Source organism: Bombus vancouverensis, chromosome 9 (assembly GCF_051014615.1).
Source record: "Bombus vancouverensis nearcticus chromosome 9, iyBomVanc1_principal, whole genome shotgun sequence".
In the NCBI taxonomy this organism is placed as follows: Eukaryota; Metazoa; Arthropoda; class Insecta; order Hymenoptera; family Apidae; genus Bombus; species Bombus vancouverensis.
Window position 1 is genome coordinate 17184981 of NC_134919.1, and position 24776 is coordinate 17209756.

The 24776-nt window shown below is 39.7% G+C and overlaps 1 protein-coding gene across 8 annotated transcripts in view; it reads right to left on the reverse strand.

The window, feature by feature from the left end:
• The window catches only part of Mmp2 (Matrix metalloproteinase 2), a 108205-nt gene that overhangs the window by 67211 nt on the left and 16218 nt on the right, over positions 1-24776 (reverse strand). For all 8 annotated transcript variants that reach the window (XM_076621786.1, XM_033338075.2, XM_076621784.1 and 5 more), the window contains 2 exons: positions 10469-10570; positions 7099-7268 (listed from right to left, as the gene is read on the reverse strand). In XM_076621786.1, the coding sequence (XP_076477901.1) occupies positions 7099-7268; positions 10469-10570 (272 nt within the window). The remainder of the gene's footprint in view (positions 1-7098; positions 7269-10468; positions 10571-24776) is intronic.

The following is a 24776-nucleotide window of genomic DNA, read 5'->3' on the forward strand; positions in this document are numbered from 1 at the left end:
AATTTTAATGGAAACATCGGTCTACAGTTTATCGAGTTGGAATATCGATCAATTACGAATCCATTGTTTTACCCGAGGGAAGTAAACACCCTCGTGATATCTTTCAAGCTATGGCAATTGGATAAATACATAGTAACGCGATATACTATATAACATCTATAGCACTTTTAGCCGAGTTCTCGGTGAACAACGCGATAACGTTGCACCGCGCAATAACGTTCGTCCCGTTTCGATAAAGCATCAAACTACAAAGGATTAAGGAGTATCGAAATTCCAGCGAGAAGCAAAATCGATAGCGTGTCTGTCCTACGATAGACAATGCGAGAAACGAAGGCGAGATGCGAGACAAGATATCCTATCGATTTTCCTTTTGGTCCCAGGGGTGTTGACCTTTCTCAGACTTTATGGATTATTTTTCTAACGAGTCGCCCTGTGGAAAGAAGCTTGTCCGAGTCTTTCGCGGTCCTAGAGATATTACGAAGATCATTGTTCGAGCATTCCATCGTCCGAGTGTCGAGGAAATATTCCATACAGGGAACAAAGTCATCCACGTTTCTCGATACCGTCTCGAGAAGGAAAACCAGCTGCGAAAATAATGCTCAAGATGAATGAGGCATGAACCACGAAAACCTCCTACAAACAACCAAAAAACTCTTCCCGGAACAAATCCGCCACTTACCCAATCATACCTAAGCAACAGAACCTTTGCAGTGAAAATAAAGGATGTATATTCTGAAGTAAAAGACATCCAGTTGTAGCTCCAACTATACCTCCTACAAACTGGTGACCACCGACAACGAACACGCACCTTTGGAGAAGGAGTCAGAGAAGGAGCCAACCACTGACGGCGAACACGCCAAGCAGGTGACCGGATACGAGACGATGACCAAGCCAGGAAGTGATGTAGCCATTGCAAATAGTTCAGGGGTACCGCAAGGAAGCGTCTTAGACCAATTTTATACACACTATACACAGCCCAACAACTACCAATAGCAAAATACTGACATTCGCGGACCACACGGCTGTACAAGTCAGGCACACTAATCCAGAAACAGCAGTCACGTTACTACAAGAGCACATCCCGGAAGTAGAGAAATGGCAGCAAGATAAACAAACAAAAGCAAACCCCAGTATTATGCAACCATATTGCATTTACACTAAGAAAACGGAAACCACCAAATGTCCAATTGAATGACACGCTCGTAACGCTCCAACATTGAAATACTTCAACGCTTCCAATCGAAAACGCTAAGATCCTTATAGATGCACCTTGGTATGTCAGCAACGAAACAATCCACCGCGACCTCAAGATACCCACAGTCAAAGAGGAAATAGCAAAATATAGCGACAGATATAGCAAAAGAGTCGACAAACACCGAAACCGCCTAATTACTGGACTACTCGATACGTCGGACCAGATCCGCAGGCTGAAGAGACACTACCCGTTAGACCTAAACGCTAGATTCAATTAGTTATCTAAATTAAGTAATGTTTACTTATTTATAATACTTACTTATAAATTATACTTATCTATAATAAGCATCAACTTATTATAAATAATTAGCCATGTCACTGCGCCATGCCAGAAAAAATTACTGAAAATTCTCAATGCGAGAATTGATTGTAAATTTTAATAAATAAATAAAAAAAAACGCACATAACGCAAGCAAGGCAAGTTAAATACCTAGGACTCCACTGAGACACACGACTTACATGGAAACAACATACTAAATCGATTACAGACAAAATACGAATAAAAAGAAAACGGATGTATTGGCTAACTAGTCGAAACTCTAAACTCGGCATAGAAAATAAACTAAAAATTTACAGAACGATAATAAAACCAATTTTACGGAATACCGCTATGGGGGACAGCAGCAATGAGCCACATCGATAATCTAGAGTCGCTACGATCGAAGATACTGAGAACAATAGTCAACGCCCCATGGTATGTCAGAAACGAGGATGTACGTAAAGACTTTGTGAACGTACGATTGAACGGATGAACGTGTTGGTGTATCTATCGATGAGACGAGCGGATACTTAGTGTAGTTAATATACTTAAAACTGTTTGTAGTACAGATTCATTGTCGTTCGCTAAGTGTTACTCGTTATGCGTATACGCGATAATGAGTACGTTCGCTCCATGATAATCACTCTGATTCTCATTCTCAAATCGATTACCGAGCGTCTTAACGATCGTGTTCGTTTGTTTACACTGGTCGGGGAGTACCGGGAAGTTTTAATTCATCTTCGGTTGACGGTTACACGTAGCGGTGACATTGTTTTGCCTGGAATTTGTTTATCGCTACGTTTGGTACGTCAAAACGGTGTCAATGACCCGAGCAAAAACAACAACACGAGTCGCTCTCGATTCGCATCGTCCTTTGACTCACGTGCCGCTACAACTTAAAAATATCAACGATCAAAAAAGGAATCGGCAGGTACACGGAAAAATGCAAGGAAAGAAGGGCAACACATCCAAACCAACTGGCTGCTGAAGCGAGCAAAACTCTGGTAGAAAGAAGACTAAAAAGAAAACACCTCACTGACCTCATTAAAGAAATAAAATAGTCAAACTCGAGGATGGTATCCCACCGGGGGTAGCCATTCACGTGTCATTTAGCAATTAAATTAGAAAAATTTACCAAATGTCCAGCTGGACGAATTGTAAAGTACAAATTAAATAATAAAAAAAAAAAGGTGAATGAGGTATGTTTTTCATAAGATACACGTTTGCACGTACTATATCGTAACGCGTTAAGCGTAACCCTATTTTTACTGACGTCGTTTGCGTACTGGATCGTTTCAGTCCACGCAGTTTTATTCTCAGGTTTTTCTATTTCAAAACATCTCCCGAAATTCTTGGATACTCTTTCAAGTTTCTAGAATAACACCCAATATGGGGAACATGAAAAATTACTTAAAATTATCGACTCAGCATGCAGATGGTGTGTTAATAAACGATCAAAAAACATTTTTCTATTCGTAACAGTAAAATAATAGCACTCGAGGGAATAATATTTTACGATTTAGCAATTTAGCAATTCGGGTTTTAAGCATTTTCTCCAAGATATTATTTACTTTCGCTTGGTAAGTCAAAAGGAGAATCGACGTTTTTGGAATCTCGCGGTCGCACGGAACTTCGGATATCCATCGACTTCGTCCTAAAGTTACCTGTTTCGAGAGTTGTGATTTAAAGTGTAAAACTTTGCAGTATCTTGTTCCCGGTTAATCTCCCTCGTTTCGTCTTCCTTATTTTTCCAAACGATCGGTTCTTTCGTATCGATTATAAAGATTACTATTAGTTTAATAGCATTAATTTATGCACGATTTTATGCAAGTTAAATTACAAATATTCTTCGATACTTGGCATCTTTTTATAAATGCAGGGAACAATAAATAACAATATGTAACAACGTTGGAAAATATTCGACGTCGATACGACGAAGAATTAAACGAATGGAACTGAAATCGTGTACGTGTAAAAATGTATCGACGCAACGACGCGCTTTCATCCTTTCATTTACGTCGACCGTCTGCTAAAAGCGAGGCGAGAAAAATGAAAATTTAACTGACAAGACCGTGTTAGCCGTATTAAAGTACCGAATTGATTAATCGAGTCTCATCCTGATGGCGTCCAGATACGATTATTTTGAAATTATTTCCGAATATTGCGTTAATATTTAATGTATCCATTAAACTAACGAGGCAATCGTCGATCGCGGTAATGGCAAAGAAATTCGATCAGAAATCCTCGTTTCTTTGATCGTAGCATGGTCGTGTCATCGAAATCGAGAGAATCATTAAATTAAGCCATAAGCGTTTAAGAAGAGAGCTTTGGTCGACGGAAAGTTCGGGCAAAATAATTACAGTTCGGAGGAAACCTGTTTCTTAGAACGAAAATGCTCGTTCTATAAAAAAGTTTTCTATTTTTTTTTTATTACTCGGTATTCGATCATTTTTCGATGTATAAAATCGACGATACGGATCGAAATCGATCCGATTAACTATATAGTAGAGAAAAACGAACGGATACTGATCCAAATTAGTAGGAAAGATTATCTCGCCGAGTTAATATTCAAGATCGCGTTTTAGCCGTCACGGCTTCGCGTCGCGCCGCGTCGGCTAAGCGTACACAAAAAAAAAAAAAAAAAAAAGAAGAAAGAAAAAAGAAGATAAGAGACGAAGGTTCGCGAATGGGGTAAGAGGGTCGGTACAAGGTTCTCTCGCGTCTCCTGAAACGAACCACCTCTCCTCGCTACATTCTGAACGATGCTCCAACTTTTTTCGTACCCTTTTCCTACCCTTCGAAATTAGTAACAACTCGTTTTACGGCGAAAACCTCATTGCCCTGGTTTTTCGAGCCAATTTATCGCCTCGCGTCGTTTTCCTTTTCTTCGATAAGATACCACTCTATCTTCGTGTTTCATGAAACGAATCTATGGATCGCACCATGTACACATTAGTCGGATACAAAAGTTCCACCGCTTCCGATGCAGATGTATCGTCTATTCGTAGCACTGTTCCCTAAAATTGGCATTGTTTCCTAAATTAACGAACAGAAATTCGCGATAGTTTCGCGTGCACACGTACACGTACTTTATCCTGCATGTCATACATCGAGAATATTTTTAAAAATACGATTCAAGATGACAGAGCAAGTAAAGTACTCCTAGATGAGTAAGCAATACACGTATTTAATTATCGAAGATACAGCGTCGCTCGTTGCAAACACGCAGCAAAGAATTTTTAAGATCTTTTTTCAAATAATTCGAACAACTCTACGAAGGCACTTACGTCAGACGTACACCGTCTTCTCTTTGACCAACTATCGATATGCTGTTTCGCAGAATCGATTAACGAGTCTATGATCGTTTCACTGCGTCGTTTCATCGACAACCGTTGATTGCCTCTCTTCTTCTCGACGGCAAGGGGACCTTAAATTCTCGACGACTATCGTCGTGCTCGACATCCCGACGAAATTACCGCGAAATTTTCGTACGACGCATCATGCGACTGGGTTTGGTCGTTAAAACGAGCAATTAAGGCGAACGATGCCTCACCCCTTACTCTCGCTAATTAGAATCCTTAAATACTAACGAACCTTGTATTATCTGTACCTTACCTCGATTACTAAACCGGACATGCGCTCAAATTTATTTACTGCTCACACGATGCGACGCAATGCTTTCCAAACAACTATCGTTTATATTGTGTAAAACGCTCTCTAACCAATTTTATTGCACTTGCTACGAGAAATTTATATCACGGCGCGCCGCGGCCATTTCTTCTATTCGTTGCAGTTGCTCGCGTGACTCGTTTAGAATTGCACAGGAATATATGTTCAGAGGGCGCCACCTAACGCCACACGCATAATCGGTATCGTAGAAATCGCTACCGACTATTACCAACTACGAATAATCCACTTAATACCACCGATAGTCAACGCCACATATTCAATGGTAAATTATCTGGATGTTCCCTGTTATAATTACGATTCGATTATAGCTTATAACGTACAAACATTTTCTTAAATTTAGAACAGGCAAATAAGTTTCCCGCTTTAGCGTAAAGATAAATATCCTGCAAATTTCGATAAAGTTGCAAATAGAGACGAGGAATTTCCGCAACCTTGACGTTCTTTTTTTCTTTTTCTTTGCCTTTTATCGATTTTTCTCCTTTTTACGATTCAACCTTTGCATTCTCGTAAATGTATGTACCTAGCCCTGACTTCTTCCTTTGTTCAGACAACAGAATGGTAACGAGTCCAGGATAATTAAATTAACAGTGGCAGACTTGTCCCCCTTCAATTAAATTTTTTTACTCTCTCTCTCTCTCTCTCTCCCTCTCCCTCTCCCTCTCTTTTGTCATTCGATCGGATAACACGACTCGTTCGTATAGTTGCGCGCTTTCATGCGATGCGTTCAATTGTCACGATGGAAAATAATTCGATTTGAAATCGTTTGTTCCTCGGTTAACACGCCTGGCAATATTTTTTTTGCATTTTATAAAACGTCGTTTAACGCGAGTCGATAACTCTAGCCTTTGCATTAACGTCTCTTAATCGTCGTAAACCAGCAATCGTACGTTTCTCTACGGAAATTCGATTTTTAATTAGCGAATCGACGCGATCGAAAGAAATATACCTGGAAAACAAACTTTAGTATAAAAATTCACTCTCAACTGCCACTACTAAATATTTCTCCGATCGTTCACGTGGTTTTTCGAAACCACTTTCAACCTAACCTAAAAGAGTCCTTAAAATCGTTTTGTTCAACTAGCGTCCGCGTTTGGTTTCGAGTGCACGACCGATACTCACTCAAGCCTACGTTGATTTACATCGAAGTAGAAGGTAAAAGCAGTAGACTAGAGATAGAAAGGTTGGAGAAAAGCAGACCTGGCAATTGCGTCGCTGGTGTTACGAATCAATGTGATTTTTACGGCTGGTCGTTCTCATGGTTGCAACCGTATTATTTCCTATTCTCCACTCTTTGTGAAACACACAGAGGGGAACAAATTCGCCGTTGGCCGGAGACCAACAATGTCAACGGCATTTCCGTGCAGTTAGCGATGCGTTCGCAGAAAATTGTATTCGCAGAGAATCTCGAGGATCGCGTAACACGGACGGCAATTAGCGGGCCAAACGTCCTGCTTTTCAACGAATAATTGCCACGTGTGCACAGAATCATTATCTTAGAATGGTTTTTGCTGACAAATCTACTTTTCACTTGCGGCGACTGACGCTTAAAGATCCAGTTACGCGAACTCTACGTTCCAAAACTACAAATTACGTATTCTTCTTTTCTCTTGCAGTGACGAGAGAGAGATACCTGATCGGTATGATAATTAGAACGATAAGGCGATGGCAATACCAGTACCGGTGTGTTCGTTATCCCGACGATGGAAATATCGAAGTGAGCATTTGCGATATGGATAAGCAACCTCTAACGAGCTGCCTGTATATACGTACGTGTAAAGTGGACGAAATAAACGAATATCTAGCGAAATTTCTCTTTACGTTCTTACGTGTAATTTACGCAACAACTTGTCGAGCAAACAGCTAATACGTTAAACAAAATATCGGTCGTCGCTTACCTCCAAGTGAGATTCCGATGTAGCCACTGTTGTCCATGGATCGTATATCGTTTATGCCTGACCCTAGTAAATCTAGGATCCACTTTATCCGGAAGTCCGCACCGCGGAAGTTTCATTAATTTCATCGTAGCTTCGTCGATATCACCGGTTACAGGAATGCCACTGAATCTCTGATGGGAAAAGTAATATACAATAACAACATTATTTTTACTTTCTATGTGTAACATGCCAAGATCTATAATTGTACAGAGCATTCACCACGGTATATAACAAACAGCAGATAGATAGGTAAATTCTAGTATTTAAATAATAGTACAGTAATAAAAGTAAAGTTTATGAAAGGTAGATCAACGACATACGTATCGCGTGATATTCATACGAGTCGAAAAGCAACGTGGATTCTTGAACCTGCTAAAATAGAAATAATTCCGATAAGAGTATCATCGGTCGTGTGGCTATTCTTCTACAGAGTGATAGAGGAAGAACGTTAACGCTACAGTGTAAATTGTTTCACTAGCGTATCTACGAAATCGCTGTTACGATCGCTTGCCACCAACTCGATAAAATAAGAATAAGTGTACGGTTTCTTTCGCGTTAGATTTTTGTCTCGTTTCATTTCGCTTCGTATCGTATCGTCGCAAACTTCGAGGGAAGTGCGTTTAAAACAATTTCCAACACGTTCCAACTATTTCCTAGATGTTTCATATCATACGTTTAGTCGATAACGTTTAAGATAAAGTAAATTACAGGTAAAGCTTCTACACAGGTATCGTTCGCATGCGCATCTAATTTGAATTATTCGCAAGATCCTAATTATTCGTTTATCATTAGAAGATGCGTTATCGTTTAGCAATTACTCACCGAAGTTCTAAATCGTTGAAACTCGTTACATATTTTCTATTCTGAATTCTTCGCTATTTCAAAGCAGCAGTGCAAAAGTAAAATTCTTTATCAACAATTTATTTCAAATAATTAGAATTAAGGGAAATTTCTAAAATACAAACTTTAATTCGATCGATTATCAAGCGAAAAATGTATCAACGAAACATGCATAAACACGAAAACATGTTTTCTACATGCATAAATTGTGTAGAAAAACGAATCCAAAGCAAGTGTTTGTTCTCTAGAAAAATTTGTACGATATCGTGATTTTCATCGAATATAATAGCGCGACGCGATGCTAAGAGCGACGAAAAGCTACCAGGATGCATCAAGTCCGCGAAAAAGTTCTTTTTCCGTAGTTCAACAGGATGAGATAACTCAACTGTTTCTTCTGGCGTTCGAAACACAACTATCCACGCCGCGTTCCTTTCTATGGCGCAAAAATTCTTTTAATTTCATAATCGTAATCTTCATAATCGCGTAAATAATTTCTCTAGAAGATTATTCGACTTAATTTTACGTTCTATAATGGAACACACGTGTTTTCTAAAACGCCCTAATCCATCATCTATCGAATTAATATTTAAGTATCGTTAGCAGATTAAGGATCTGGATGTTTCATCGACTTTTGTTCTTCCAAAGAATCGAACGTTCGAGGTACGTTTTCGTCTACCGCTTCCGGTTGGCTGAACGCGATTTTGTCGAAATTTGCAATTTTCGGAATTTATAATTTGAACGATCAAATCTACCGTTCCGCCGTATCTCGAGCGCGTTAACGAGCGTCTTTTCCTACAGTTCTATTACGTCCAAACAAAAGAGGCAGTGGACATTACCGAAAACTGTAGCTCGTTATCTGCATGGCAGAGAATACCGTTTTCATCGAACGTTTGCGCGCGTTTACTTTGAACGAGCTCGATTTTTATGTAAATCCTCGCCAAGCGAACAACGCGTCGTTTTCCTCAATTGTACGTTTACGTTCGTTTTCCTCCGTTTTTTACCTGTTTCCTTTTTAACTTCTTTTCCCTGCATCCGCTAAGGATACGTTGTTCCAGCGGATCAATCTTTCAACCATCTAATCTTATATTCAACGCGGCTTCAACATTTCTAGCGAAATAAAAATTTCAAAGCATTCGCGTTTTCTCGATTACTTCCAATTAGAGGACCAGGTCTTAGTGTCAGCGAATATATTTATTTTACTAACCTACTGAGTACGCAAGCATTATAGTAGATATAGCAGTGGTAGTATAGCATGGTAGGTTGTTTTAGATTTAATCTTTGACGGCAATTATCGATTGAAATTGCATTTAACGATAATTATTACAACCTACAGCAAGTGTACGTATAAGGAAGAGTCGTACAGTACAGATCGGTCTAAGTCCTTTTGTTATATCTTGGTATAGAGTCGCTAAAAATGAAAATCTCGGAAACCAGTTTATAGTACAAACGATACTCAACGAATGGAGGGTAATTAATTTTGTGAAATTCAATAACGAGAATTGATAATTTGAAAAGCAAAAATGTCGTAATTTGAAGAAATTTTCGAAGGAATAGTTTGAAGAAATTGTCGTCCAGTACCGGCCAATTATTTAATTAGTAGATTTTTCGGCCTAAATTGTTAATAATGCTAAGAAAGGACATTTAGACGTTGGAATATACATTTTTATCCACTTCACATATCCGCGTTTTTATCTTTATACGTATCACAAATAAAATAACGAACATTTTCTTGATCTGTACATTCGTCGTCTCTGAGTCACTTTATTTTCGAGGAATACCTTCAAAGCAGCATTCGTATTCTCTTTTTTCTACCGGGGCAAGATAAAGGAAGGATTAGACGAAGATCTCGTTTAATCTCAATTGCCAACAGATTGAGCCCACAGATAAAAAAGATTTGGTCTGCACTGGTCGATAGTCGAATGGTCGCGTACTGGACGATAAACGCGTGGAAACGTTTTACATTATCGCGTATACGGTATACGAAGAAAATTGTAAGACCGAGGCTATACGCTTACACTTAATAGATTAAATGTAGTACATGGAATAGAAAAAAGCTCGTTTACTTACCTGAGAAATAAAATGTCAACTCTAGAAAATAGCTTTTAACGCTCGGAATATCAACGTATACGCTTAACGTGTGAAAACAGCGAAAACAATGGAAGAAACGATACGGTTTCGAAATACGTTACACAGAATTGTCATATTCGTTTGTTCATTCGAATAAAGGTGCCAATATCCGACGAAATAAATCTGAATTAATTTTGGTCGATACTGCACGAGTCTGCCCTATGTTAAAAAGGGACAATAACAAGAGGAAAGAAAGCTGAGATAGCCAAAGGATGGAAAGAAATAAAAGCCCTAAAATGTTTGTTTTTTAACGTAATACGATTATATTTCGCTTGTCATAGTCGGAGAAACATATTTCGTATTCGATAGACGTACGAATAACAACATTGCGAGGTTCGAAACACCCTCAAAATATTTCACTCACCTGTAAATTTTTAATGGCGTCCGTGAGCTGATCGTCTGTCCTAAGGTTTCCGGTCTCTAGATTCGTCTGGGGTAGGTATCCAAATTTCATGAGATAATTTTGCTGGAACAGAAAAGAGCAAAAGGGACGTCAACGCAAGCGTCGAATATAAATGAAGAAATAATCGGAATACAATACCAGTCAAGTAGTGAGAACTACACTGGCTCGAGCAGCGGTTCTCAATCTGCGCGGTCGTATTATTATACAAATCGCTGCAACTCGTCAACGAGATCGTACACGTAGCCGAAAGAAAATAAATCGCTATTTTTCCCAGATACGATCGTATCTTTTATAAAATGTCACGATAGAAGATCCAACGGACCTAATTAATTTTCCTTGTAGGATTTGTATAACTCGATTTTATCTTTCGTATAAATTTTATCTTATTTTCTTCGTCTTGTGTTTCGTGATAATTCGCCGTATAATAATCGTTATTAAATTTCATCTAGCGTCTTAATATAAAGATTCGACATTCGAGCAGAGATTCTTAATCCTACACGTAAGAATCTTACCGGGAGGCGGAATTACGAGATGGAATATAACCAGAAACAGTAGCTCCATAGTACAACGATGATGAACGTACGTATATACAGGGTGTTCGAAAATGACTTGTCACGCGAGCATCGTAGCGATATTCTACGTCTCCAGATCGTCGAAGATCCGCAGAAAAATAGCCGCGAAACTGACTTCGATCTCGATGTTCGAGGTAAAACTTTTTCGCGTTGTATGGTGTTCGACTCAAAAAACCTTCGATTCTTCCAATAGGAAACGAGATTTGCGATATCGATACAAAATTCGAGGAAATCCGGTTCTTACAGATTATAGAACAGCGATGCTCAAAATATTTTTCACTTTCAGTCACTGGTCTGGTGAGATCAGATTGATCAAACGTTTCGCTAATTAGTATAAACAGTCGTTTAACGATAGAAATTACGTTCGTAATTTGAGCTTAGGAAGTTTGGAAAAGCTGTGGGAAAGCTAAAGGGCTTTGCATAGTGCTTTAAATTGTACGGCACTCGCTGCAGACGAGACGTACGTGCGCGTTCACAGTTTAGACTACTTTGGAACTTAGGACACAGTCCCTGAATCCTACAGTAACTTGTCCAAGGAAGTTCCAGTTTGATTCTTTCTTGTCGATTTATGTGTAAGCTATTTGCTGTTGATAAATAGGATCTCGAATTCTCCATATTTTACGAATGTACAGGGAGTTTCAGTTGGGACCGATTGCGAGAAATGTCTAAAGTAATCCAGATGATTTCGATGGGAAAATATCGTCGAAGAAAACAATTCTTTTGGCTACGATAACATATGGAAATTTATAACAAATCGAGACCTGTCCGAAGAAGATAGATTTGTATAAAAACGATATTAAAATATCCGAGATTTTAATCGGATTAAAATTGCGAATCTTTTTTGTATCCAAACGTTGTATTCTTTCTTCGCGTTTTATCGATTCTCGTGGAATGAAATAGAATTGAAACGTGTGCCGCCAACTTCCTTATGTACGTCCCCCACTTCGTCAGGACGAAAGAGACATTTTTCTGGCAACATACAGACACGAGGAGAAAAATACGACTCGCGGGAGGAGGAAAAGGCAAGCGTGACTTTAGGAAGATTGCGTTATATCTTTCACCGAAAAGCGATCTAATAAACATACCTAAGGAGAACTCCCCTGTTTTATCCGGATAAACATATTTCAGTATTTAACTTCGATGAATAAAGAAAGAAAGAGGCGAATTATGGAGAGAATAAAAAATCGATTATTTTTTTTAAGAATAACGCATAATATGCGCTTTAATCGCTAAGCACTTCGTTAAATGAAAGAGCGGCTGTTTCTCGGTCTAATTATTGGGTTGGCAACTAAGTGATCGCGGATTTTGTCATTGTTTTGAATAATAAATAATAGTTAACACTAGGTGATAATGACAAAATCCGCGATCACTTAGTTGTCAACCCAATATATACAATATCTCCATGTACGATGCGAATTCATTTGATATTTAACCCCTTAACCTACAACTACGGGCATAGCCCGTAGACGATGATCGGGCCAAACGTAAATATTACGGGCATAGATCGTAGTAGATGATCGGACCAAACGTAAATGTTGCGGGCATAACCTGTAGTATGACGATCGGGCCAAATATAATATACAGGGTGGTTGGTAACTGGTGGTAGAAGCGGAAAGGGGGTGATTCTACGCGAAAAAAGACATCGAAAATATAGAATAAAAATTTTTCGTTCGAGGCTTTGTTTTCGAGAAAATCGACTTTGAATTTTCGCTCGGTACGCGTGCGATACGTTATAACGGATCTCACTGTAGATCGCTGTCTGGATGGAAAAATTAAAAAAAAAAATTAAAAAAACAATAATTTTTATTCTATATTTTCGACTTATTTTTAATATAATAGCCCTGTATAATAGCTTGTTTACGTTTTCGGGCCAAAATTCTCGAACCATGTCTGTTGCATCGGCCATAAGTAATTTCAAGATGCAGTCGGTGATACGACTAGACTCCTGAGACTCTGAGCATCCCGGTCACCTTGATAAGTTCGAGGTTAGGTAAGACGGGTGATGCGATGCGAGCCAACAGAGAGCGGCGCCGCGCCGTACTGTATCGTGTGTCGTGTCGTGCCTTTACAATTTACAACGTGTCTACGTCTATCGGTATTAAAGTAGCAGATGATACGGGATTCCCCGCAGTCCAGATGAGCTATAGCTTTAAATAACGTCGGTAATATGGTCGTGTGGAAGAATCTTCTATCGTCGTCAAATTTTAAGGCGTCATAGTAATTCTGCTATTCACAGCTGTAACGACGATAAAGGATAAACATTATTGCAAATCTTTTTATCCATAATTCCGTAATCGAGTTACACGCACAAGAGGAGAAACAAACGATTCTAGAGAAATTTGTACGTTTTTAACACGATATATTATCCTCCGGTAAAGTAAATGAAATACAAAATGCACGTAACTGAACTCCTTAGTCCGTAAGTACGCGAGCATCGACTAAATAAAACGATATCTCCGGCATTGTTCCCTGAACCTTTCATTTTACTCTGGGAACCGGTTGAACGCGGCTACGTCAGTAGTTGCAGTACCATTTAAGGAGGATAATATATCGTGGAATGTCATCCGGTAGAGATATTTTTGGGTCGATGCTAGCGTTCCTAGCTAGTTTTTTCTTTGTTCGATTTATGTCAAGGAACCTATAAAACGTATCCGATACGTTTTATTTAAATCAACGTTTGAAAATGGCAACAATTAGAAAACACTCGTTGATTCCATAGTCGGCGATCACGATAGTTTCTACGAATTAAGAATAAGTTTACTCGACTTTGATTTTATATTATTTCAAATTAACATCGTTAATATCGTCTTAAATTAATTACCACCACGTTTGGATAACTTTGACGGTAGCATCGGAAAACGTTGCCTGGAATTAAATTTAACTCCGACCGATTTTATCCGGCGAGAAAAATGGTCGTTGAGAAGAAAAGAAGACACGAACAAAGTCTTGGTCTTAACTCGGTAGCTCTGACCGCATCGACGCACAAAAATTGAGATTATTAAAACAGCGACGAAGCAGCCTGCTCTTAGTGCACTCGTAACAAAGGTTTCCCGCTCAGTCGGGTTGTCAAAGAAACTCGACAAAGAAGAGGAAATCTCGACGGAGCAGATCTAAAGAAGAAACGGTTTTGAATGCAATGGCATTGGAAGCCGATCCTTTCTTCGTCGTAATCACTATCTTTCCCGATGGAAAATCAAACGTTTCGCGGCTAGCTGACACGTTGTGTCACGTTGCTAAAGCGTGTAGGTGGCATGGCATCGCGAATGCCAACGGTAGATGAAAGAGCTCGTTTCTTCTTCGAGGATCTTTCGCTTTAAACTTTAAACAGACTCGGACTGTTCGCTGAAACAACCACTGTCCAGTCATCTGATCTTTCCTTTCTAATGAATTTCGAGCTAGATTTTTATATCGAAAATCGTAATTTATAGTTCTATAGTCTTCGACAAGTTCGATCGTCGAATCAAGCGCACCGTGGAATTACTCGAGAAGACAAAGAACAGCGGCGCTTAAAAGCGATAGATCTATTCGCGTTTGTCTTCTTTTGGTCGCCAGAGCTTTCGACAAAAGTCCTTAATGTCCTTTGTCGCGGCGAGCCGTATCACGAAGTAAAGCAGTTCAGAAAAAGACGAAGAGGGAACGAGGGGGAGAAAGAGAGAGAGAGAGAGAGCGGATCAAAAGGGAGGGTTGAAAAAACCAGCACGGTCATCTGGTTCGAGTCGTGTAGACGTTTATCGCTTGCAAATCCTGTTAACGTCAACAACGACAATCTCTTTTGTAAACACGCTACGGTATTCATCTATTCTGTCGCGATACCAATTACACGGAACCGTGCAACGCTATCATCTTCGACAGCCGTGACCGAGTTTCTTCCTTGTAGCTCTTTTGCTTTTACCTCTTACCTCCGCAGCCAACCAACCTGTCGTCCAAGAAAAAACCACGACTATCTTTCGTGGTTTACTCTTTCGACTGTCAACACCTATACACCTGTTCATCCACGGATAAGCCTCTCTCGCACAAGCTCCAAAATACCAAAAGAACTGGTTGTCCGTAAAATTGAAAATGCTCCTGGTCCAACCGATGGTCTTTAGCCGCTAGATACTTAAGCGACTCGACTAAGCGAGCGAACGAGGTTTCAGAAAAAATATGAAAAGGTATCCGCCGATAGAAACTTAAAAAGAAACAAGACTCTAGACTCGTACCGCAGTCAACTATATGGTAGCAAGGAAAAAGAAACAGCAGGAGAAGATATTTTAGGTGGAACTACGATCGAACGAGTTCTTCGTTGATGTATCAGCAAGCTGTTTCTCGAATTAAAGTCTCTTAACGACGGTCACTCCGATCGACTGGACACTTGACCTCGTTGACCGGGTTTCCGGTTCGCTTACGCGTCCTTGCTGACCGTTCCATCGCTCTCCTTTGTCGGAAGATAAGGCACGAAGAGAAGAACGAAGTTTTTTTCGATAATTCTATCGACTTTTCCAGCTTCTTACAAGCTACTCCGCTCTTTTCTGCTCCTTGTTTCCAATTGTTTATTTCTTACGTTATCTTTAAGCTTGCACAGTATGCGAGGAAGCAGAAAGGAGAAAGCTAAAAATAAAGTTCGCAAAGCAGGCAATGAGAATTACGAGAAAAGGTTGGAAAGAGGAAGAGAAACGCGAATAGTAAATGTTCGAAGGGAAGAAGGACAGGAAGAGGAAACAGAGACGAGTTATAAAGGAAGATCGATGCACCGAAGAAAATGCGGATACAGCTAGGAAAGAGTGGAACGACTGAGCCAACGACAGAGAACAACACCAGGAGTAACAATTTCTTTGGCAATAAAAGAAGAAGAGATGCGAAGACAACGACGCTGGGAAAAGACACAGAGTGCGAGATACGACTACAAATACAAAGATGTAAGCACAGGAAACCTGGCGAATTTATCTATAGAGAAGTGGTACGGAAAAAGGTCAAAGAATCTTAGTTAGGGTCAGATGTGGTAGTTTAGAAGAGGCAACTAAGTTTTGGTTGAAACAGCAAAAGAAGAAATGTACGTTGCGCGGGAAAGAAGAAGACTCGTTGACAAAATCGAAGAACAGTCGTGCAAACCGGGGCTGTACGGTTGAACAATTCTACAGAAGAAAGAGCGTGGCATTTGCAATTAAAAATTTGGGAACAACGGATATTGAGAATTGTCCTCTTCTGTTCTTTATTATCATGTAAAGTCTCGTTAATTGCCAGGGTTATTAGCGGCTACTGTTTCTGTCACAACAATGCGTATGCATATCTTCGCTTTTGTTAGAGGCTCTAGTACTCTGAAGCTACGAACAAGATATTGTTATCGAGACGATCGTTGTGATACTAAAAGATTCTTATGCTCTAAAGCGACAGGGGTCTTTCTTATTGGCATTAACGATAAGATGTTACTCCGAAGTCTCGGTACATACGTGTAGAGTGAGAAACTATAAGTTCGTGAACACGAGGGGCCTATCGCAGTTTTAGGCGAAACCAGCAAAATCACGCTGAAAGAAGCGCAATGCAACTGTGAATAAATCGAGTTGCAGAGAAGATCGGCCAAAAATCAGCCGAAAATCGAACCGTTGGTCCTTTGGTCACGAATCAGAGCCTCGGTCACTCGGGCTAGTTAATTACGAAATTCCAGATAAAGGTGTTAATATTTACGGTGATAAACAAGCATACAAGAGAAACTAATAAAAATGAAAAATCTTCTAGCCACGAGATCGCATTTACGTTGCAAAGGCGAGTATCCGACTTTCGCAGAGGTAATTAAACTGGACGAAACTCGGTTTAATTGAAGAGCAGGCGACAGCTAACTGGAAGACACTGCAGCGGTCCATTGTGTTCGGTCTACAGTTCTCTAAAGCTTCCGTGCGAGTACATTGTGTCTCTTTGCCTTGCTAGCTTTTCACCCCTAGCCATTTGCTTTAAGGTACTGGCTAACTGGTCTTCTATTCCCGTTAGCGGCCATTAGTTGCTAGCCTTCGGATAAACTTGGCTAAACCCACCTGGATGTACATATGTACCAGGGTTAAATGGCAATTAATCGTCAGACCTGAGACCACACAGTGGTCATTCAAATACCTCGTCAAAAACGAACTATGTAAATACTTGCGTATAAAGGTGCGTATTTTACTTGAAAGTAAAAGTATCGCGAGTTGCTTCCGAGAGAATTTCTCGCAAGTGGACACCGCGTTGAGAATGACTAGGCGATCTAAATAGGCTACACGAACGTTAGACCGACAACGCTGCGTGACGTTGTAGAGATGCAGCCACACAACGCTAAATGTGCCACATTTTCGTATATGAGTGTATTTCTACAACGCAGGCCATGCAACACATTGTCGAGTTGGTCCAACGTTCGCGTAGCCCCGGCCTAATAGCGACTCGAGCAGTCGCTGTAAACGTACCATTGCTCCACTTGCGAAAAATACTCTCGAGAGCAACTCGCGATAATTTTACTAAAAAGCGAACGCTTGCCTTAAATATCGCCCGTAATATCGACTGTTCAATTTTCCTACAATCTCTGAGAATTGTTGGCCAGGGAAAGAAACAAAAGAAAGGAAAAGAAGGAGGCTGTCCGATTTGCCAAATCGGTTTTACGTATTCGGATCTCGCATCCGAGGCTCTCCCGAAAACGAGTTAAGAGAGTAGCCAAGAAAAGGAACAACGTGCGTGAACACAGCCAAACTGAATTCTCCTTTCCTTACAGTCGTGTTATTCTCTCACATCCGATGTTATTCCGAACACGTTTCCTCTTCCGCTGACCGTTCGACAGAACCCTAAACGTCTTGCGTAACCGGAAGCTGCCCAATGGAATCGACGGCGGATATCGACAACCATGACTGCAATGTAAATTCCTCGAATCGATTCGATAAATAATTTGGCGATATCGATTGCTGTTCTTCCATCAATTATCCTACGTGTAAAAGAATAATCTTCTATTCGTATTCAACCAGATGTTATTTTTGATATCGTCGATAATCGAAAAGAGCAAAATATCCATGAAAAACGAACGAAAATAATAGAACCACGGCTTAGGTACGTAGAGTCGCATATAAAATACCGTAGTTAAACGTTTTGTATCTGAAGTGATAATAGCGGAAGGCAGTAACCTAGTTATTATAAATATCATCATAAATAGAAACCAGTGTCCATTCATGATCTAACAGCACGCGTTCAAGCCATACACACGTTGTATGTGTTTGCTAACTTTCGACGATGTTCGATTTCAGCTTGCAACTGGCAATTACAAAACGAATGTAGCTTTTCGAAATGTTACGCGTTCTTAAGTGAAATTCTTTCGTTTCTTACTTAGAAGAGTACTTCGGTAACACGAAAATTCTGATTTCTTTGAAACTGTTCGCGTTCGTGGGCATCTCCAGAGAATTATCGGACAATCATTTTTGCCCCTTTTCGGTTCTTCAGAATAAAAACATCCCTTGAATGGAGATAAGTGTTGCTCTATTTTCCCCATAGATCTTTAAAACTATAGCACGTATAAAAAAATGGTTAGAACAAAAATCGAATGGCTTTACAAGACGATGATATTAAAATAGCAAAAATTTGTTGTTTAAACAAAAAGTCCACCGCCGTTATAGCGAAGAAATTTCGATCTTCTGTCACGTCGAAATATATGTAAAGTAATTGCGAATGAATATGTTAAACCAGTCGGATAATGTGAACAAAGTGCTACGAGGTACTGTATATGATACGAAATGCCGAAATATCATTGTATCTGCGAGTACACATTAAACGCTATATCAAAGCAAGAAATTTGCAAGGTCTGTGCACCGGATACTTTACGCTTGATTGTCAGATATCATTGTTATTTTACGTCGTACGATAAAAATATACAACGCATCGTTCAAAGTGCAACGATGGGCGTGCAAGATGCACGTATCGGTTAAAATTATTTAAACACCAATTTATCCAACAAGTTTCAAATATTCAACATATTCATCTGCATCTATGCTATCGTACTTTTCAACGTAACAGGAATTTCGAAATTTTTCGCAATAACCATAGCGGATTTTTTATTTAAACGACAAATTTTTATCGCTTTAATGGCATCGTCTTAACAAGCGTAAAAAAACCATACAATTTTTATTCTAACCATTTGTTATCCTAACCCCGATCGACTACAGTTTTAAAGATGCAGAGAGAAATAAAGTAACACCTATCTCCATTCAACCTGGTGTTCCTACCTCGAAGAATCGAAAATGAGCAAGAAAAGAATTGCACGATACTTCTTTCGAGATCCCCTACAAGCCTGCGCAGTTTCAAAGAAATCAGAATTTTCGGGTTACCGAAGTTCCCTTGCTAGTTACCAGAGAAGAGATGTGTAGCTCTGACGCAGACACGAACACCATTTTTCTAGATAGAGATTTTGGTTGTATCAATTCGTCCCGAGGTATACGTGTGCTTACGTATGTATAATTCTATTTTATCTGTTATTAATCCACTATTGAAAGCATTTTGCGACGAATTCATTCGATAGCTAAAAGTCTAACTTTCTGAAAGCTATCAGCCAACCACCAAACTACGCGTCTCGTATTGCAACGAGAAACGTGACTAAAACAGGCAACTAATTAGCGATCCGTAGATCGGCGTGCACCAGCTCGGTCGGCACACGTCAACCGTACACGTAGTTGCTACTCTTCGCAAAACCGCTATCGTACCGCAGCTTGATTTCGTAGACGACGATATGAAAACGGCGTTCAAGAATTACGTCATGGTTTCGGATGATTTCGCGCACCATTCGACGCTTTTCAATCGGACGACGTTGTTTTCCATTAAAAAGAGATATCGCAAAAATGACACCGATCTTGAATATCAAAGTCAAAACTTCTTCTCATCGAATCGCGCGATACTCGTTACGAGGAACGAAAAAGTCAAAAGTATCATGGGTCGCAAACGAACCGTTCTCTCGGTAAATGATCTTAACGTTGCATTGGCTCTTACATTGACATTATTCGCCATACGTCCATATTTCGCTAAAGATAGCTATCAAAGTATCGCGTTATTTTTAAAAAGAAAAAGGGGAAGAAAAATTTGCATCCTCGTTTCGACATTGGCATATTTGCTATACCGCGATACTCTACGTTTCTTCTGTTTCACCGGTCAGTTTTACGCATAAGCGACCTTGTGCGTACTGTGTAAATCACTTTGACTATCAGAGCAAGAATTATCAATCGTAGTCGTTCAAGGCTACCAAAAAATAATCTAGTCATTGTTTGATTCATCGCTGCGCGGATGGTTTCTCAGCGATCTCTTTGTTCTTCCGCGATTATGACGAGAACAAAGTATCCGTATATCCATACGAAGGTAACAATAGAAAGATCTGTGAATGGGAATCGAACAAAGTACGTAGAAAGAAACTGCGCGCGACTAAAGTACACAGGCCTGTACGATGGTTGGAAAGATTGTTAGAAACGATGGAAGGCAATAGCCGAAATCAAATGGGACCTAATGAAACGCGAACACGAATAAATAAATTCGTTCGAAACAAAGGTCACGTCGATATTTTCGAAAGTTGGAAACCGATCGTGGACGAACGACCGTATCGCAAACCGAATTCTCGTGCAGTCTAGTTGTACAGTTGCATCGTAACGAAACCACGATGCAGGATTTATCGTCGAACATTCATTTCGGCCACTTGTACCGCGTTCGGTAATATCCGGCTGGAACGTTTCCGGAATGAAATGAGAAATTTCCGCCTCGGCTCGACGGAAAATGATTATCGATTAGTATCCACTGGTTAAAATACTGACTATTCGTTCGTTTATCCATCCGTCCGTTTTGTTTGTTCGTTCGTGCAACTTTGCAGGGAGAAACGATAAATAATAACGAAGAGAAGAAAAAAGAAAGATACGACGGGCTTTTTAATCGGGACAAACCGAAAAAGGAAGGAAGGACGATCGGTTTTCACATTTATTCGAAAGAATTTGTGATTTTACATAGCGATGAAAACTTTGTGGCATACGGTCGCGACAATGTACCATTTCCCAGCGTTTATTTCCGGACACGATCGTTTATTTGTTTAAATTTTACATTCGACGCAGTGGTACACGAGATGCTTAAAAATACGAATCGTGGTAGCCCATTAGACCACGTCGATTGTATTTTCGTTCGTTCGTTTTTAACTGTCGAGGTTGACTGATAGAAGAACGAGTGGATGAATTTGTAATAGAAAAATATAGTGAAATAAACGTATAGGTATAAGTATATAATGTATGCTGATCCCCAGATCCTCGCTCTTATAGTGTTACAATACGACAGAAGATGCGACAGGAAAGAACATTACCAAAAAGTTAATCTTGTAACTCTAGCTGAAGGCAACAAGAAACAGCAATAGAAATCTGCTTATAGTTCTCTTCTTTCTAGACGTTGTAATCCAAAACAAAATTTATATTCAAGAACACAATAATATGCACCTCTCCTTATTTAGAATCTTTCGTTGCATTAAATTCTGTTCTCTTCGTAACAGCGGTCTCCAGATCCCGGGTATACAAAGGAAAAGATGTAGAGTTTTTCTTGAAGTAATTACTTCGACATTAATTATTTCGAGTCCCATCAATTTCCGGGCTTATTAGCGACTGGATTTGGTAGAACGAGCTTTTCTGACCGAGCGCGAGGGATGATGACGGACCTCTATAGTTTTAGGTGTATTCCGAAGCACCAGATACGCTACAAATAAATCGAGTTGCAGAGGCGTCGACCGAAAATCGATCGGAATTCGAAGCGGCGAACCTTCGGGCACGAAATCGCATCTATCGAGTTAACTCTCTGTTTCTTTCAGTTTGCTTACTTGCGTTTGCAAGATATTACGCGAAATAAATTAATCGGTGAACGACCGAGCGCCAAAATTTCAGCAAGGTCTATAAGAATTCGATGGTTGTATGGTGAAGTCCGAGGGGAAAGAGAGTAAGCGAAACGCGAGAGATTGGAGAAAAGATAAGGAAACTCGGGGAACTGAAAGGACGAAACTTGTTCCGGGAGTAAATCCTTAGAAACGGCGAGGATGCGCCGACTACGGCCACGACCACGACCACACCCTGCCATTCGATACGCGTACACGCGCTCCACTCGTAAACCAGTCTAATTTTCCTAGTTCGCTCGCCACGCGCGTTTATTTTCTCCCCTTTTCCTCTTTCCGTTTCCCTGTTTTTCGTTTATTCCAATAACGCAAGAAATATTCGACGACCATGTTCTCGCGCTGAAACAGCACGCGATACGTATAAGGTGGCGAGTAGAACGGAATCAGCGGGCCTCGTCATTATTTTAAATAAAGCAATTTGTAAAGCGACTGTTTCGACGATACCTCGCATTAGTCGGAGTTTATGGTTTACAGGGTGTATGCTGTGAATGTCGCCACTATTTTTCAGATTTTCGATAATCCGATAAAAGAATGTTTCTGTAAAAACGAAACGGAAATGAAAAGCAATCGAAGAACGACATGCAAAGTTGCGTGTATAGAATCAGACGTTGCGTTCAGACGGTCGAAAATCAATCTGTCTGCCACGAAAAGTAATTCCTCGAATGAGTCACGCACGTAGACTACATACAGCGACCCCTAAAAATATTCGTACACTACGCTATGACTAACATTATGGTTCGATATTTCGCTTCTTTATAAAGCAATCGTCCAGGTTATTTTTTTTTTTAATAACGCGTCATTCGTTAGTATTAGTAAAAGCGTGTAACTTAATTATTAAAAATTCACATGCATCGTATAATCTGAATTGAAAAATTGCCGAAGAAAATGGTGTCGTATATCCAGCTCATAAAAACGTTCAAACACGTCTTACATTTTTCTGTTCTCTATCTCTTTCTCGTAATCCTATGTTCCAAGAAGGCAGAGAAGACGCGCTGTTTATGAATAGCATTTAGAGATGCATTAGACGTCCATGACTTCTTGCTACTCCTCAGTAGCAAATGTGACTTTGTCCAAAATCTGTCGCAAAGGAAAAATACGACGGTCGATATGCGGCAACTTGTAATTTTCCAGCGGGGAAAGGGAGAAACCTATCGTGAAATTGGTGCTGCGCTTCGTGTAATCCCAAGTACTGTTGCGGATATCATTCGACGATTTCATTCCGAAAATTGCGTTGGATCTATCGCGCAAACTGGCGCGCCAAGTCTTTCAAGTACGAGAGAGAAAAACAGAATTATCCGAAAAGTGAAAGAAAATCCGCAAATAAGTGTTTTAAAAATAGTTAGTTATTAGAAAAAAAGCTGGAAAAACGTTTCGGCCGAAACAATTCGGGAAACGATCAGGAAAAACTGGTTACAACGGAAGAGTAGCTAGAGAACGATCGTTCATCGATAAGACGAACAGGAAGAAACGAATTTGCAAAGAAGCTCATTTCTAAGGATGAGTCACGATGGAAAGGCGTAATATTTTCAAATTTAATCTCTGTACAATTTCGACGAAAGGACTCTGGTGTAGCGAAAACGGAATAAAGAATCCATTTCAAGAATACAAGATGTACGATGAAACAAGGGGGAGTGAACGTGATGGTCCGAGGCTGAATTTCCTCGTATGAAGTTGGAAATTTGGTGCTCGTTGACAACATTACGGATAAAAATCTTTACTTAAACGTATTTAAAAGCAATTTAGTTAAAAATTTATTTAGGAAATGGGGATTAATAATAGTCGTAAGTTTCGTCAGGGCGACGACCCCGAGCATAAGGCACGCATTATGCTACAGTGTTTATTATACAGGGTGGTTGGTAACTGGCGGTACAAGCGGAAAGGGGGTGATTCTACGCGAAAAAAGAAGTCGAAGATATAGAATAAAAATTTAAAAACTTAAAGATTTAAAAAATTAAAAAAATAACGTCAATCGAGACAACGATCTACAGTGAGATCCGTTATAACGAGACGCGATAAAGTGGACGCGTACCGAGCGAAAATTCAAAGTCGATTTTCTCGAAAACAAAGCCTCGAACGAAAAATTGTTATTCTATATTTTCGACTTCTTTTTTCGCGTAGAATCACCCCCTTTCCGCTTGTATCACCAGTTACCAACCATCCTGTATAAATGCTCCAAAATTCTTCATCTCCGTGACAATCGTCGGACTTTGATCCGGAATCGAGAATTCACGAGACGAATTACACAGGAAAATTCAGGAAACTCCAAATCGAATGGGCGTGTATATCCGTAGAATATCTTTAAAAAATTTTAAACAATACGTCAAACAGATTAAAACGTGTTCTAAAACAAACTGTACAAATTTCCTCGCGTAGTCATTTTATAATACTAAATTATGTTAATAAATAATAAAAATAAACGGTATCCGAATATCTTTGTGAGCCAAGAATACGTTATTTCTTTTGATAATTGTTATTAATGTTAATACGACTTATTATTAACAAAATAATTGGGACGACTGCTTTATAAACAACCGATATATCGAGCCATAAAGTCATACTGTAGTGTCTGAATATTTTTGGGTGTCACTGTACACACAACCTATCGAGTACAAACGCGTCGACATTCTATTCCAGCGAACTCGAACTTTTCATATCAACTTCAATGTCGGCTATTTGTTTCTCGATGGGTGGGGATAAGTATCGGTGACTTCTAATTCAAACGCGCAATTTCGTAGAAAATCGTGACAACGCGTAGGACCTGGATGCGACGTACTCTTCTTCGGTTTGCGATATTTGACGAAAGTCCATAAAAAAGATTCTA